Genomic DNA, 18,279 nt, shown 5'->3' with positions numbered 1-18,279 from the left:
TATGTAGGGGTGACTTATAAATATCACATGCAGTGGCAGGGGACCTGGCACATGGTAATGTGCGACAGGTCTTGATTTCAATGTTGTCTGCACCAAGAGACACAGCCTGCGATGACAGCACTGTATCTGTGTTTGGTGCGGGGTCCCCAAGGATAGCACAATTAGTGCTACAGCTGTTAGGGACTTTCTTTAGTACCCCAGGCCGCAGGTAGCAGCGGTACCATTTACTAGGGACTTACACAGAGGGTGATAAAGGTGATGCCAATTTAGAGGAACAACCTTACAATTTTAGGGAAAGAAATCTGGCACTGGGGACCTGATTAGCAGGGACCTAGTGCACTTGCAGTCGAAATTACATCAGATTCCAGGCAAAAAGTGGGGGCTAACCATGCCAAAAAGGGTGCTTACCTACACCAGGTCTTCAGCTTCTTGCGGAGTTCAAAAAGTGATGAGAAGGCTCTTACATGTAGCAGTAGGTTGTTCTGTGCTTTAGTAGCGATGTAGCAGAAGGCTTGACCGCCAGATCTGGCTTTCCGTATGCATGGGACTTGGGCAAGTAGGGAGTCCGAACGAGTGGAATGTAATGCTCTGAAAGTATGAGGGAGGAGTTTGAATTGTGACATGGAGCTTGAACGGCAGGTCTTGCATTTTGGAGGATGACATGTCCGTGAATGTGGTGCAGCTGATGTTGTTCAGCTGATGTTGTTCTTGTGTATGATGGAGATTCCGCCTCTGGGCTTGTGCAGTCTGTCTTGCAGGTCTGAGATCTCTGTGGTGTCCCTAACTCCTTAAGGGCTCCCTTCTGACATGCAGTGGGTGGGACGTCGCCGCCCCCTGGATTCCAGGTGAGCTATAAAGGGGTGAGAACATCTCTGACCCAGAAGGGCCCAGCTGACAGTTGAAGGCTGGGCAGGAGAGCTGCTATTTCGCTGCAGCCAACAACAGTAAAAAGCCCTTGCTGCCTGCAAGCCTGCTAAGAAAGCAGAGGAACAGCAGGGATGGGGGGGACACCAACTCCCTTCTTCAACACTGCTGCGAGAGGTAAGAGCCAGCGGCAGGAAACCCCTGATCTGCTCATGCCTTGCCCCTATGAGTGAGCCTCGGGTTGCGAGGGGGAAGGCGGGTTCACATGGGCAGCTGGTGACATCTGGGACTTGCAGGGGTCCTGGAGGAGCACTGTGGTGCCTACACAGATGAACATGGGTGGTGTGATCAGCCAACAGAGAGGTCAGTGGCGGATTCCTTTGTGGAGATAGTCACTGCCAATAACCACTTTTGACCCCTGTCAAAGCGCTAGACAGACTTTACAGGATGAGGCCAGGGGAGACTTGGAAGCGGCTATGAGTCCATCTGAGGAAGGGGCAGAGGTGATTACCTTGTCAGATGCAATGCTAAAAGCCTTCAAAATAGACACCTTGAATGCCTGCATTGGCTCCATCACTAAAAAACTCAACCAACACTGATATCTGATTACAGACGCCAAGCGCATAATATCAACTATTGCAGATGACATGGCAATGAAGGGCAAAACACTACGGGACATGGAGAAAGTACTGCAAGTCATTGCTGCCAAAAACTAGTATTTAGATTCCAGGCACAATGTAATAATTTCAGCTTACTTGGAGTACCTGAACCTGCCTACACAGGCCACGTGGTGGAAAACGTGGCAAAGATGTTGCTGGGGATGTTTGGATCGGAGACCTTCTTGCACCTCTTGGAAGTGGAGATGCTCCCTCCTGGCGCACCAGCTCACCCCTCTATAGCGAGATTACTCAAATTCCGGGACAGTGTTATATCGCTTCTCCTAGGAAGAGAGAAAAAGCAACTTTCCTTTGAAGCCCATAAAATCTCATTGTACCTAGACTATACTATAGCAGTTCTGCAAGAAAAAAAATCTTACCAGTAAAGCAACAACTTCCCAAAGCCAATATACAATATGCTATGTTATATCTGGCCCGCCTACACATCTAGCACGTTGGCAAGCAGCATATGTTCCAGACTCCTAAGAAAGCATCAGATTTTCTTAAAAAGCTCCCCTGTTGTGATGAGCTAAGCAGGAGAAACTCACTGCAATACCACACAGATTCTGAATAAAGGTACGCTTTTGACTCCCAGGGGTAGATGCAGGACCCCACAAGGGGCCCTCACAAACATGAATAGTGTCGTCCTTGTGGGCATAATGCCTCCTCATAGGTGTACAATCCAGAAGACCCCCCTCCCCCCTGATCAAACACAGTACTGGTGTGGGCACACCCCTGGACAAACTGGCGCTCCTGATGTAAAACACCCCTAATCACTTTGATGGTAGTTGTTTGTGGTGGTTTGAAATGAGTTTGTGGTTAAGGGGAATGTGTTATATGGTTTAGGGATCAAGGGTAGATACTGTCCTGGTGGTTTTGGGCCATCAGTATGGGAGGGCTAGGGTGTGGGTATTTGATGTTTTTAGTTATGGACATAGGATCAGAACCTCTGGCCAGCACCAGTTGGAACACTACTATTGGCAACATTTGTAACTTTTATGTCACTCAATACAGCTCAAGTGATACCCATTGACTACCCCGCCACCAAGCCCAACACAGGTGCCAATCGCATTGTAAGTATTTCTTGTTTCACCTGGAATATAAGACCTCTAGGCACTCTGTGTAAGAAATGGCAAGTGCTTGCTTATCTAGATAGACCTGGCATCTCTGTGCTGCTATTACAAGAGATGCACATTCACCTATCCTCAGTTCTCGCTTTCGCTGGCTGATGGGCGGCTCATTGATGCGAATCGTCCTACTCCACCTATGCCCAGAGGGTTGCTACACTCATAAAAATGGTGCCCCGTATATTGAGCTGGGTACCTACTGCGACGACCAGGGTTGATGTGTTGTCCTCTGGGGCAGATGGGGCACTACGTGCATCACATTTGTTAACTGCTATGGCCCAAATACTGACGACCCAGGATTCTTTGGTGAACTATGGAATAGGACATTAGCTACCAACCCCACATCTATAATGTGGGGCTGGAATTTTTACTGCACCCTACATGATCCCAATGACAGGGCTTTCTTAGCACCCAAGGGGGACACAATGGCCTCCCGAGGTCTAGGCACAATCATCGATGACCATGCTTTGGTGGGTAGGGCAACCCCCGACAGCGGAAAGACAAGCACTACTCTGCTGCACACAGGCATGCCTGGACTATTGGCTTGCCTTGAAACATGTAGACACATGGGTTATGGAGGTGTACCATCTGGCATGCACACTGTCTGATCACTCTCTTGTATTTCTGACCTTGCGGATCCCGGGTTAGTCGCTGGGGACCAATGGCGGCTGAGCACGGAAGCCCTGCTGGATGAAATCTTTGTAGGCGAACTCCAAACATTTTTCAGTCAGTCAGTATTTGCAGAGTGCAGCACTGTCACCCCTGGTGGTATCTGGGTGCTGGGGTGAGAAGTCTCAGTCAAATAGCCGAGTCTTGAGTTTCTTTCTGAGGTCCGCAAAGGAGGGTGCTGTTGGAAGCTGAAGGTGCAGGCCATTCCAGGTCTTGGCAGCAATGTAGGAGAAAGAACGGCCTCTGCTGCAGCTGTGATAGATGTGGGTGTGCGTGCAAGGGCTAGGGAGGTGGAGCTCAGGTGTCTGGCGGGTTGATGGAAGTTCAGCTGGTGGTTGATGTAGGGTGGTCGTTGATCATGTAAGGCTTTGTGGGTGTGTGTGAGGATCTTGAAGCGACATCTCTTGTGGATGGGAAGCCAGAGGAGGTTTCTGTGGTGGGGGGTGCCCCCTCCTTCAGCAATGGTCTAATTTCCATACTAGGTCCTACACAATAGAGTGGTGGCTCTAAAAGGCTAAAGACCGCATGTATATTGATAGTACCACTTGTCCATATCATAAAGTGAAGGATACAGCTTCATCTGGAGTCCCAGTCAGGAATTTAACTTAATCTGTCAGAAGTCTTTTCTCTTGGAAAGAGCCAGGAAAGCATCTTATTTGTGGGCATATATTTTTTCTGAAACACCAAGTTAGTATCACCACGACTCTTCCAAGTACAGCTGTAGGCTAAGGGCCTTCCGATGGTGCATCTAATTTGACATCATTCGTATGTCAATCAACTGAACATCCTAGAGTTGAAACATTGTACTAGACCCTTAGATCCTTTTGGCCATCCTCAGAAGGTAAACAACCTTCCTCCTTGCAGACAGTTTGATGGTAATAGTCTACAAAATAGTGTGGCAGTCATTTGTCACATTGCCATTGGTCAGTGGAACAGAAACTTTGGCTGACTGGAATAGACTTTCAGGGGCCTCCAACACACAGCTAGATTTTGTGAACAGGCCAACTCATGCTCTCCGTGGGTGGGAGTGAAACAGTTCTTTAGTCTTTCTTATGGTCTGTGTGTGTTCTGACAGAACCTCAATGGACTCTTTTGCATCCTAGAAGGGCAGGGACACCGTGTTGCTGTAAAAATCATTCCTCATTAACTTGAAAGGCCAATTTCAGTACGCTTTTCTGTGTTTATTGGTCATCAGCATCATCTCGAAACTATGAAGCTAACACAGATTGTCTGTGATCCTGGTGGATATTGAAAGCTATTTTATGTTGAAAATCTTCTCAGTTTTCTTCAAGGCCAGGCTGTGCTTTGTAAGCATCCCTCAGTCAGTCTTCAAGCTCTGCTGCATTAACATGGAGACATTGCATAGGTGAGCAAAGCGTGGCCTTTCACTTCTGGTGGGCCCACCTTCCAGACAGGCCCGAAAATGTCTGTTGCTCACTGGGTGATCTGTTCTTTTTTCAGTGTTGCAACATACATGATCCCTCTCCTCAGAAAGGTAACTACATACATGCAGTGGGAGCCTAATGAGTATCTGGTGCTTTCAGATATATTTTCCAACATTATCTGCAAAATAGTGAAGAGGTCTGCTGCAGACCTGTGCATACACTCTCTAAACTATGGGTAAGAACACCAGGTTCTGCTCTCCAACTTGGCAGAGTTCTATTGTACGATCTGTGTGAGTGATTTCAAAAACGCTGCCAGACTTTTATGCATTCTAGTCTTCTCATGGCTCTGGTGGGAAGGGGCCTGGGAATATCAGCATGCTCAGATTACTTCCCTGTTGACTTTTTTACTTTTGGTACTTGGTAACTCATCCTGTATATGAGTGCCCATTATCAGTCACTTGGTGTGTCTGGTGGCTCTGCTCCTTTTCACTCTTTGAGTAGGAATTGTTCTGTACCATAGGCAGTGGCCAAGACATGCCAGGCCACTGCAGAAAGTAAGAATAAAGACTATCAATACTAAAGTCATTTTGATGATTACTTTGCACTGTACTATTAAGAAATACTTCCTCGTTTGTCTTATGTGCACTTGTTCATCAGTAAGAAGTTGGATGAATGTCACATATTCCTAAATGTTGCATTTGATTTGATTCTTTGTCAGTGACAGTGAGTTGTGTCTTCTTTTTGTAGCACGCAGCAAAGCAGTTTCTTGACGTGGAAGCAGAACTCTCGTCAGAAGGTGCTGATGAAGTGTCATCTGATGAAACGTTTGATTCGGCAGAGGAGGGAGAGTCTTCACTGAATGAGTTTCTAAATGACAATACGGAGCTCTCACAGGCTTTAAATGGTACATTTATTTAGAATGCAGCCACAAGTCTTTTGCAAGATTTGCCACATTGATTGAAATTATGGAAAATTATTTTGGACCTCTTATTTGCCCAGTTATCCGTGTGATAGACTTATCTCTGATATCTCTTTTTCTAATTACTCGTTGTCTATGCAAGTAAAACCATTTTAAGTGTGTAAAAATGCTCCATTAAGTGCATGTTGTCACTACTTACATAGCAGCAGATACTACCTTATCTAATTTTAATTTACTTTTGTTATTTGGGTTCGAAACTGAGAACATACAAGAGGTTGTTGCATTATTCTCATGTTAAAACCATATTTAGGTGTTGGATAAACAACCAGCTTCGTCAATACTTTACACCGGACAGTACATTTAAATATATCTGGCTTCCACGAGACTGTGGTGTAGAGATGATCTAGAATGGACTAAGATGGAGGACATACTTATGAAGAACTCTTGAAGAGATGACAAAATGGAGGAAGACCTGGAATTATGGGCAGATCTGATGGACAGAATGCTAGCACATGGGCGTAGACAGGGGAGAGCGCAGGCACCACAAAGAACACAGACCTGCCCGATACCCTAGAGCAGCACATGAGCAACACACGATCAGAAGCGACAAGCCCAATCATTCAATGATAGCTGCGGAGGGCACCAACAACATGGGGATAATGGAAGAATTCTAGGACTGCAGCCACAATCTGAATGGGGAGTGATGGGGGGACGGTATTCATGAGGAGAAGCAAAAACCACACATCAATGATCCATCAAAAGTATAAACAAGGTGATTATAAACCTGTATAGTAATAAACAAAGGGATGGGGAGGAATATTGGTCCAGTGTATGGCCTCCCTAGAGATATGCTAATAAAGAAAATACACTGTTCCAGCTAGAAAGAGAAAGGATATGTGAGAGGGGTCCTAATTTTTAAGAGCAAAAAACCTCACACACCCAGAAGGGTGTCATGCTTCATCATCGGAGTTGCTCCTCGTCAGACCGGTGCTGCAATGTCTGACGGGCACCACCCCAAATGGGGGGGGGGGCCTCTTTGCCGGAGATCTTATCTGAGATGATGCCACGACCCTAGGTGTGTGTATAAAGGAAGGAGATCAAAAAGAAGGAAATTTAAAATTGACTCTCTAAACCTAAAAAAAGTGATCTGTTTATTAGTCCAAATGGAGGTCAGAGGCCAAGATTAAAACTAATCACAAGAGTGAAACAGAGATAATGGTCAATCACTCTATGACAAGAGGGTGGGGAAATTCCACGCCATCCCTCATAAGGGTCAACATGTTTCACGTCTCTCGTGGCCCAAACAGGTCCAGTGACGCTTCTTCAGGACCAGATTGACTAAATGCATCTCCTATTCGTAAAAAACGCGGAAAAACCACAACCTGAAATTGTCAGGACAAACGTATCTGGTCACTTACGCTAGTATGGGACTACTAATCCTCTCTGTTGCCCTGTAATTTAAGACAAACACATGTAAAGCAAGGGAAATGATATCAACACATATCCACATAATGACAAAATCTTCAATATGGGAGTAGGGAAAGGTAGTGTAAGACCGGTGGTTGGGCACAGTGAAGGTGTCAACACGTGATCAAAAAAGTGCATAAACATCAAAGAAAGTAAGCTTAACGTCCCCATTAGGGAGCGCGCTACATGGGACCACACGGACCAATGGTCAGGCATAAATCTCCTCTAGAGTAGGAGTATGAAAAGATAGAAAATAATGATACAACAATTAGTTAGTATAACAAAAAAACACGTCTGGGTTAAACGTAAAAGACTGTTCATAAACGTGATTCAAATATGTATGGTAATACAACAATGATCTCTAATTTGAGGAGGCATCTTAATCATAACACTAGCAGTATCTAAAGTATGGTAGATAAGACCTCCATGCACCCACAGTACAAACGACTAATGAGTGAGAATAGGTTGTACTCGCCCAGCCAAAGACAGCGTTCGAATCAAGTATAGTAAGTCTGTCAAAACGAAAAAGGGTGACAGGTGATTGAAAATAACACAGAAAACCAAGGCAAATCATGGGACCCTCGTAATGGAGGTCCGACGCTGCGCGGGGAGCGCAAGCTCTGATTTCAGTAGCGGCGCGAGAGAAGTGCTCCATAAAATCGAGAAAGCAACAAAATCATTCAGCGCCAAGTTGGACTTACTTATTAAGGGTACTCCTGACAGCGGGTATCCTACCCGGGTCCGCGTCTCCCGAATGGGTGGAGGAACGCGAAGGGGCCCGGTAAAAAGTCGTCTTACACGGAAGAGAACGCCCGTGATACCAGGAAGTGCCTAAGTCACGTGGACTTCCTGAGGCTGTAATTGAAAGTGAAAACGGACTCTGTATTCAGAGTCCAACAGGGTAAACACAAAAGTAGGACTCGAAAATAGTGGAGAGTCCGGAGCAGTATTAATGAATCGACTCTCTAGGGGGAAAGTGAAAATTTATAAATAATAAAGAGCATAATCCCATTAGAGACAGGTGGGATGGAAAAAATAGCAAAAATAACATAAACACCTCAAAATATAGGGTGCAAGTGGAAGAGACAGGTCAGTCATAAGTGTAATGTCAGAGAGACCATCAAAAAGGCATAAATCATGGAAAACTAATGGGCCAGGCTGGTCCAAGGGATATCGTCATTGAGTCCAATCATATGAGTGCGCAGTTTGTACACCCACCGTTGTTCTAATTAAAAAAGAGAGCTGGTATTGTTGTGTGTGCTGGTCTGAAGAACAACCCACGACATGTCGTCTGGACTATGTTTAGCCTCCAGGAAGTGAATGCTTAACTTAGTGGAAGCACGGCCACACCTGATACTGCTGCGATGCTCATTTATGCGGAGTTTGACCGCTCGTGTGGTCATCCCCATGTATTATAACCCGCAAGGGCAAGTGATCAAATATACACAATTGTGCGTTTTACAATTAGTATGTTTAAGGAGATTCCAAGTACCTATTGGTTCAAGGACAAGGGACTTCAGTAGTTTTCGTCAGAATGCATACGTTGCAATTACCATACGGGAAGTGCCCGGCGACTTGAGGAATGTCCCACAAGGATGTCTGTCTGGGAGGTCGAGAAGCAGAGAGAGAGAGGTCTAATATGAACTAATAGGTCTTTGATGTTAGTAGTGCGTTTGAAGGCAAAGAGGGGTTTAGGAATCTGCAACCCTCCACTACATAGAATGGACCATCTCTTATTTACCACTTTCTTGATAGAATTAGATAGGGGGGTGAAGGTGGACACACAGGTAAGTTTGGTGTTAGTAGCGCGTGGAATATTAGCAAGTAAAGTATCTCTATTGCAAAATTTTGCCCACTTATAAGCTGCCCTGACCACCGGGTTGGGGTAATGGCGGTTGTCAAGTTTTCCAGACAGGTCACTGGCCTGAGAGACAAACGTCTGCATGTTGCTGCAATTACGTCTTAACCGGAGAAACTGACTGTACAGTAAATTATCTCTTAATGCTTTTGGATGATGACTATCATATAGTAGGAGACTGTTACGGTCAGTGGTTTTCTGGTAAGTACTAGTATGTAACTTGCCGTCCTCTATTTTCTTTATTAGCAGATTATAAACCTGTACCTGTTGGTGGGAAGGGGGAGAGGGGTGAAGTGTTATTGTTGACAGCTATGGGTGCAGTTTTGATAAATATTTAGTAAACAGACTGTGGAAAAAAATATATACATATATAGCTACAAACATTAATAGACCTGTAGCGCTTAAGCAGCTAATAATACTTCTCCCAGTGTGGCTCTTGCAATGCCACATATGCAAGAATAGAAAGAAGATTCAGGATTGTGCCCCTGACAACAAGAAACATTCTGAAGTTACTTGTGCAGCCAACATGGTGTTTTTTATTTATCTCTATCCCCACCTTTTTGTACATACATTCCTTGAGCACATCAACAGGGGTAGTCACTAAACCAGATTAATAAATTAGGAAGATCAGTTATAACCATTCCAAATCACTGTGAATATCTGCATGGAATGTTATGATATATTCTCCACTAAAACTGAATACACCAGGTCATAGTTTTGTTGTCCCTCCACCCACTGAAACTAGTCTCCTGGTTTTAGAAGTGTTGTCTTCTGCTTTCTCTACGCTCAAATCTTTTAAACCTCTGCTATTATGTTTACCAGTTCCAAACCTCTTTTCATTAAATGGGGTTATCTTCTAGATCCACCCTTATTGCAAACACCAGTGCCATTTTTCAAAGGTAATTGAAAGTGCTGTAATACATAAACTATTGCAGTTCTTGGAACTAAAGAGATTCCTTGATCCAGCCTAAACAGGACTTCGTTCTCCTAACAGGATAGAGTTAGTCCTTGTGGGTGTCTGAAATGATCTTTGTATAACACTGGATATCGACAACAGTGTTGCCTACATCATCCTTGGCCTGTCCTTACAATGCTGCATCATCCTGAGGCTATTTGGGTTAAGGGGCAGTGCCTTAATGTGGTGTGTGCATTTCTCAAAGAAAGCACTAAAACAGCTGTTTCCATGTGCCTGTCTCCCTTGCCGTTTACTCCTTTGTGGGGTTCCAAAGGGCTTATTTCTGAGTGCTGTGCTTTTCAACATTTACATCTCTCCACGACAACATTGATTTGATTTTCGACTTTATTTTTTACCAGTGAAAGTAAAAAGCTGTTGACTGGATAAGTAGGTGTCCCCCACTTAGATTTGTTTCAAGCGTGTCTGACATTCCTCTTAAAGTTAATAATACTGAGAAAATAGAGGCACTTATGTTGGGCAACACCTTCTGTGTCTGGTCTGATACATGGTGGCTAGGCACAATGGGCTTTAGTCCTCCCTTCCAAGGTAGGATGCAAGATGAGCATCGTGTTTGACAATGCTTCTTCCCATAAGCTTCAGGTGAACAAACTCTGTCCTCTACTTGCTTAATTGGAGCTTTCTGTATGATGTGTTTCTAGGCTGTCCATCCACTTCAAGTTTTTCTTTAATATAGAGCTGTCCATTTTGTAGGCTTGGTTTTGCTGGTGATCTTGTGATTGTGGACTCCCCCATCTTGTTACTTTCACTCATCCACTGTAGTAATGCAGGGAAGAGTCTGCAAAACCACACCTTCAAAATGGAACTCAGTGTCATCATTGTATGTCACCATTTATTTGATAAGTAAGTGACCTTTCAAAATCTGACATTTCATAACTTTTAGACTAAAGGAGTTCCTACATTAGAGCAAGAATGTGCAAAAATTAAAGTGTGAGAAACTTAACGCTTGTACTTTTTTTCGGCAAGAAGATATTACTACAATGTTAATCAGTTGTGATTACTTTCTCAAATAGATTCGGAGATGCACGGTGTTTACATGAAATCTGTTAGAAGTCCTGCGTTCGGAAATCGATTAAAATTGGTACCCAGCAAAGCAAGAAACAATAACCTAACTATCTTCTCACAGGTATGTGTTCCAGGAAGGTATCATTTTTGGAATAGTGTGTTTCTATCAGTTTTATTTGTTAAATCCGTATGTTTCAGTATTTTAAACTTATCTTCTTTTATTTTGGTTCAATCATTTCACCTCCTTCATTAGATTTTCTTAATTTTGCATTTTGCTTTTTAAAGGATAGATAAGAAATTGACAAAAAAATCGAGCACAGCCACCAAGGTTATTCTCTTACTTAAATCGCACAAAGTTTCAATGGAAACCAACAGCGTTTTAAATTTAATACCACTTGGAACAATTCAAAATCAACAGAGTTTGGGAAGGCTACTTTTTACCACTTGGAGGGAAGCCTATATTCCTCATGCTTCTTTAATAAATTATAGTAGAAAATCTCTTTAACAATCCAGACTCAAAGCCATTTAACAAATCGCATGAATTAACGGTCTTCAGTGGTGGTTCAGTAAACAAAATAGAGGTTGTTATTCTAGACCTCCAAAGACATTTACATGAACAATCTGAATGTGCTCTTTATGTTTCGAGTTGTAACCAAACATGGAAAATGAAATGTATTTATTTTTAATTTAGTGTAAATTACACCATATTACAATAATATAACAGTTTGCTATCCAGCACAAAATAAGTTACTTTCTTTTATCCAGAACTATATTTTTGGCTCATATTAACTTGTTAGATTATCATTTGTCTGTCTGAAATACAGAAAATAATGATTTGTTCTAAAAATGTAGTAGTAAAAAAAAAAAAGATGCTGACGTATAAATGTTGTTATACGTTTAATTAACCGCACCTGTACTCCGCAGAAGAGTCTTTCGAAATAAAAAATGGAAACATTTTTAATTTGTATGTTTTTACACACTGGAAAGAGAATTAAAATGAGCTGCTAATTGTTTTTGATTTAGGGTTGGATAAAGTATTTATTAAGGACAAGAGATAGAGATCTTGTCACTGCTTCTTTGCTCCCAGAAAATCGCCTAAATCCTCACTGTTGTCATGTCATGCATGGACTACTGCAGCAGTCATTGCAGAGGCCTGCCACCTGCTATCTTGTGAAATTCCAAGGTTCCAAGACCAGTCAGATCACATCACCCCATCACATCACACCAAATCACCCCTACTGTCAAACCACTGTACTGGCTTACAGTAAAAGAAACAGCCTCGTTTAAACTCTCTGCCTAGTCCACAAGACACTTCATGGCTGTGCACCAAACTATCTTGTGAAACCTCTCCTTACCTACCTAATGTCCAGAAACCTCAGATCTGCCAGCAGGTACATCCTGTTGACAAGATCATCCGACTGCAGGACGTTCAGCAGTCGATCCGTCCAGGATGAAGGTCACTGTTGCGATGGGTAAGGGCACTTTACAAAAAATTCAAATAAATATATTTGAGTCAGAGGGAAGGGTACTGGATTCATTGAGCATAGAAACAGAGTTTCATCTTTTCGCCAATAAGGGGGAACCAATTGCCCTACATCCACTGATGAACATAGAAGAGACAGTGACATACAGTGGTCGTGTTACCAGACTCATCTTGATGAAACTGTGTCACATTTACATAACTTGTTATTGTATTATGTGCGAGGCCAAAATGACATTGGGGGGGGGAAGGGGTCAGAGTAAAGCTATGAATAGAGTAGCAGACAAGGGAGAACCTTGGGGAATCCAACAGGTTATGTCAGCATAACTGCAGCGGGATGGGCCCAGGCTCGGCTATATTGGTTCTCACGTAGGGGATCTGGTAAGTTTTAACCTCCAAACCATGCAAATTAAAATTCATAAACTTGAATTTTTCTGTAATCAAAGAAATATTGATGGTCTGGCCACAGGAAACGGTGATATATAGCTGCAGCTTCCAGACCAATGCAACTTATTTCCATAAGAGTGAGAATTTGCATTTCACATTTGATGCATTATGATTAAATGATTTTGGGGAAGTACAAATATGAAAGCCATATTTAAAAAAATTACCAATTCCTGTTATTTGGCTGTGAGAGAGTGAAAGAACATGCAATATTGCACATATTGTAAATGTCACAGTCTTGAGATGATCAGCAACAAGTAGAGAGAAGGACAGCTGCTCAGACAGATGAAAATTTTGAAATCAACACAGGTTTGATAGCTTGTTCTAAGCCCAAGTAAGCAGACTGTGCCTTCCTGAACATACAAAGCATTTTTACTCTTTTGAAACCAGACTTCTTTTCAAACATCTGGGTTCCTGGGTGACCCGTGCCCTTTAATATTTTTAACTAGTTTAATACAAACTCAATGGGGGATCTTTTGTCTCAGACGGACAAGTTCAATTTAATTTTGCAACCTCCAGCACCTGCTAATGCAGGTGTCTCCTCGTGTCGGGCACATATTTGTTTTTCAGTTGTCCATCCATTAATCTAAATGTCAAACAGGCATAATATAACATAGATAAGATATGAGGGCAACCAGAATGCAAACATTTTCTCTAGAGGAGCGTCGAATTAATGCACACACCACCATTCATCCAATCTGTCTCTCTCTAGAGAAGGTGAAGTCCTTCCTCACGATTGCACACCAGGAAAACACGCTGTATGCTGTCACTGCTTACCTGTTCCTACATCCAAAAGACACAAGCCTGTCATAACTCTAATTCTTCACTTCTTCCAATGGGTTGAAGATGTTTTAAAAGGAGTCTTGATTTTCTTGCATATCTAAAATCCCCTGCAAGCCAAAGGAAATTTCGTCTGTCTGATCCATGATGAGCTGTATCCTGTTGTATCTGTTCCTCTGCTCAACACGGATGCACGACAGGTTGACAGCTTGAAAACTGCATTAGAATGCCATCTGCTTCCATGAATATCTGCTGTCATCTGCAGAGGAGTGGCACTGAGGCTAAATAAATCTATCAGCAAAAGCAAGAGAGCATACATTTAAATGAGTTTGGGACAACCGAGATTCTCAAGACCTGAAAGGCCATCTGATTTTGACCCTGTCTTCCAAGAACAGTTGAGTCCCGAGCAAAAAAGACCACCTCATCAACAGAAATTGGGATTGGCTCTAGTTGAAGGAAATGTATTGATGTCTATATAAAGGGAAAACGTATTGCAAGAATTCCCATTAGGGAAACTTCCTTGAGAGTAACAGTATGTAGACTGTGGCCCTCAAATCAAGGTCCTGGGACTCAAAACTGTCAGCTTTGGTCTCTTTTTTTTTTTTTTTTTTTCTTCGGATCCATTGTGCCCAGCAGCTACAGCATCTCGTGGCTAAAATGTAAACCTTTATTTTCAAGCCGTGCGGAACGACATGCAAAGCTCTGTCAGGAAGGACAAGCCTTTGTAAACGTTTGCCTTGACCTCATCAGATGAACTTAATGCTACATTGAAAATGTGCATTCCAGGCATTTGCAGCCACTGAAAGAATGTTGTAAACTTTAACGTAAATTGGAGTTAAATTCACCATGTATTTGACCACGTTTTTCAAGGGTCGAACTCCCTGGATTAGACACTTGCACTACAGAAGAGAGGCGAAATGGCCACTGTGCCATGTGGTTCCCAACAACGTTATAGGTAGGGGAAGTTCTTGATCAACTTCTCCAGGTATTTTCTACACACTATTCTATCTCGCCACTCTCATGGCTGAAATTTATACTTGTTTTGTGATGTCATGTGCCACCCATTTATTACTTGCTTAGGTTAATTCCTCTGCTTGCAGTCCCCAGTTTCAGTTGTTCAGTTTAGCATTCCTGTGCAGTTATGATCACCTTCGCAAGCTTTAATACTGTACCTCTTACAGACCCACTTCATAGCTCAACCCTTCCTCTCCTTTGCAGTGTTTGCTCCACTCTCTCAGTGCAGTTCCAGTTCTCCCTGGGTATGCCACCCACACAGATGTGATCACTCTTCCTTTTACAACTTTGATCCAATTTCTGCGCTTCTGCGTTGACATCACATCACTCCCAGGGCCCTTCGGTGCAGTTTTGATGCCTCACACTTCTCGTGCTCTGTCCTACTACTGCCATCACCACCCAGTGGACTCTTCTCTCTCCCTTTAGAAATGTTAACAGTTTGTTTCAAAGGGTTAATAATTATTGAAAGTGACACTGTCGAGTTGCCAGAATGTAACAGAATTGTCATGAAAGTTTACTTTTCGGCCCTGTTTCGTCTCAACTAAACATTTAATAGCTCCATAACCATTGATATGGAAAGTGCCTTGCGCTAATCTACTGTATCAGCCTCCTATTTCCCAAATAAAAACCTTTCTGCTAATCCATAAATGACATACCCGTAAAGCCTTAATGTTTCTAAAAAGTACCTGAGTAGAACCATGCCTGCACCCGTTTTATTCACCTATCAATTAATATTATCAGTTTCAGTACATCATTGGTGTAACACCCTCCTCCCCACCCGCTGCTCTACCCTCAGCATTTTCTTATGAAAGGCAGCTAAATCTTACTCTGTGCTGACCCCAGGTACTGATTTCGCGAGGAGCAGTTTGGTAGTTTTACTAGGGTGACCATCTGGCATGGAGGCAAATTCTGGACAGAACTGTAAAAAAAAAAAGAATTCAGGACAAGGGGTACAAATTCTGGACAAAATTCAGGATGAAGGGTCAAAATTCAGGACAAAAATTCAAGAACAAACGTCAGTTTTACAGACACATCCGAGAGAAGCCATACTCCACTACGTTATCAGTGCGTTTAGTAACCATTTTCTACATAGCATTATTTATTCACTTTGGTCTTTTTGTGATTGCCTCCTAGTATGCTTCATTCAGATGTCACATTACATCCTTGTTCATTAGTAAATGAATGCCCTTCAGTACTGTGCCAGAGTCTCTACACCATATGGACTGGCAACAAACTGGTAAGATGTGCGTACAGATCTTTCCTGCAACAAGGAGACCACTCCGGGTCTTCTCGTTATACTACCTGGGTGACTGATGTTGCCAAACATCTGCAAGATACAAACTGGACTAAAATACTGGACTTTACCCTCAAAGTATCCCACAGCTGTCACTTTAAGTACATTCATAGAGCTTCCTTGGCAATGCATTCTGCCCGTTGCTTGCCATTGGCTTTGTGGTTTGTAACTCACATTTCATTGCTTTCAATTTGCTGGCTTTATTTATTTTAGGCTATCCAGCTTGAGTTCGTCCCTTCCCTTGCCCATAAGCAGGCCTGTAAATCTTCTAATCTCTTCACATTTCCTGTGCATTCAAAGAACAAGGTCAAATGTCAGGCTCTGTTTTCTGAGGTAACTTAGTGTTTACTTTTATTTCTCTGACTTTAAAGTGAGAGGATTTATGCAACAATCTTGCTGGATACTGGGGGTGGGAAATAGTTTTTTCTACCACAGACAACATTTCAGTAATCTGCACGGATTTAGGAATATATCAGAATTAGGAGTACAAATGAAGCACATTTTTGTTAATTCTGAACTGTGCCAGAAACAAATACCTTTATGTGATTAAAACAAATCATTAGATTAGATGATGGAATTTCCACACATCATCATCTGTGCACTGTAGTTTTATGTGAAAAATTGTATGCCTGTACAAATGTAATGGTCATTCCACTCAAAAACATGTTGTCAGTAAAGAAAGTGTGTAACCACACCATGCATATTCCACTCCACACCACTCCACTTTACACCACTCCATGCCACTGCACTCCATGCCACTGCACTGTGGGACACTGCACTCTTCCGCACTCTGAACCACTCCACTCTGCCACTGCACCTTATGCTACTTCACACTATGCCTCTCTACTCCACTCTGTACCACTCTACTCAATGCCAATGCACTTTACGCCTCTCTACACCACTGCACTCTGCGCCTCTGCACGCTATACCACTCCATTCTAGGCAACACCAATGTACTCCGCACAACTCCACTCTATGCTACTCTGCAACACTGCACTGTAAACCACTGCACTCTATGCCAATACATTCTATGCTAGTGCACTTTACTCTGTAACACTAAACTCTATGTCCCTGCACTCTACATCAATACATTGTACGTCACTCTAATCTACTCTGCACTACTGCACTCTGTGCTATGGCACTCTACACCACTTTACTCTGTGCCATCACACTCTTTGCCATGAAACTCCACTCTACCCTGCACCTCTCTACTCTACTGTGAAACAGTCTACTTTATGCCACTGCACCAATGCTTTCTATGCCACTGCACTCTACCCTTCACCTCTGCATCTGTCACTCCACTCTACTCTGAAGCAATCTACTCTACACCACTGCACTCTACACCACTCTACCCCACTGCACTCAAAACCATTGCGCTCTACATCAATGCACTCTACACCAGTGCACTCTAAACAACTGCACTACATGCCACTGTATTCTACTCTGCACCTAGGTACTCCATGCCACTGCTCTCTATGCCACTCTACTCAACTATACACCACTGCACTCTGACACTCTACTCTACAACACTGCACTCGTGGCCACTGTACTTTACACCACTCTACTCTGTACTACTTCATTCTGCACCAATACACTCTATGCCACTGCGCTCTATACCACTCTATTCTGCATAACTCCACTCTATGGCACTGCACTTTACAGCACCATACTCTACTCTGCACCACTCTACACTACTTCACTGTGCCCCACTGCACTCTTTGCCACTCGAGTCTACTCTGCACTCTATACACAACTGCACTCTGTCACTTTATTGTATGCCACCTCTACTCCACTGTACTCTATGCTGCTTTACTAGGCCCCACGCCAGTCTATGCCACTGCACTCTAAACCACTGCACTTTATACTACTGCACTGTACGCCACTGCACTCTACTCTGCACCACTATACTCTATGCCACTGCTCCCTATGCCACTCTTCTCCACTCTACACCACTGCACTGATACTCTACTCTGTAACATTGCACTCTCCGCCACTGTATTCTACACCACTCTACACTACTGCATGTACACTCTATGCCACTTTACTCTGCATCACTCCACTCTACGCCACTGCAGTCTACAGCACTGTACTCTACTCTCCACTCTAGGCAACTCTACTCTGCACTACTCCATACCACTGCACTCTATGCCACTCAAGTCTATGCTGCACTCTACGCTACTGCACTATACACCACTCTACACTACTGCACACTCTGCCACTCTGTTGTACGCCACTCCACTCTACGCCGTCGCATTCTATGCCACTGTACTCTGCTCCACTCCACTCTGCTTCCCTGCACTCTACTATGCACCGCTCTAATCTATGCCTCTGCATTCTATGACAC

At 43.3% G+C, this 18,279-nt stretch overlaps 1 protein-coding gene across 1 annotated transcript in view; it reads left to right on the top strand.

Moving 5' to 3' along the window:
- Window positions 1-18,279, top strand: part of FANCM (FA complementation group M) — a 666,273-nt gene that overhangs the window by 597,034 nt on the left and 50,960 nt on the right. The window contains exons 19-20 of the mRNA XM_069208717.1: window positions 5,449-5,605; window positions 10,932-11,044. Coding sequence (XP_069064818.1) covers window positions 5,449-5,605; window positions 10,932-11,044 — 270 coding nt within the window. The remainder of the gene's footprint in view (window positions 1-5,448; window positions 5,606-10,931; window positions 11,045-18,279) is intronic.

Source organism: Pleurodeles waltl, chromosome 9, assembly GCF_031143425.1.
Source record: "Pleurodeles waltl isolate 20211129_DDA chromosome 9, aPleWal1.hap1.20221129, whole genome shotgun sequence".
Taxonomy (NCBI): domain Eukaryota; kingdom Metazoa; phylum Chordata; class Amphibia; order Caudata; family Salamandridae; genus Pleurodeles; species Pleurodeles waltl.
The sequence above is the reverse complement of the archived record's forward strand: the minus strand, read 5'-3'. Positions and strand labels throughout refer to the sequence as shown.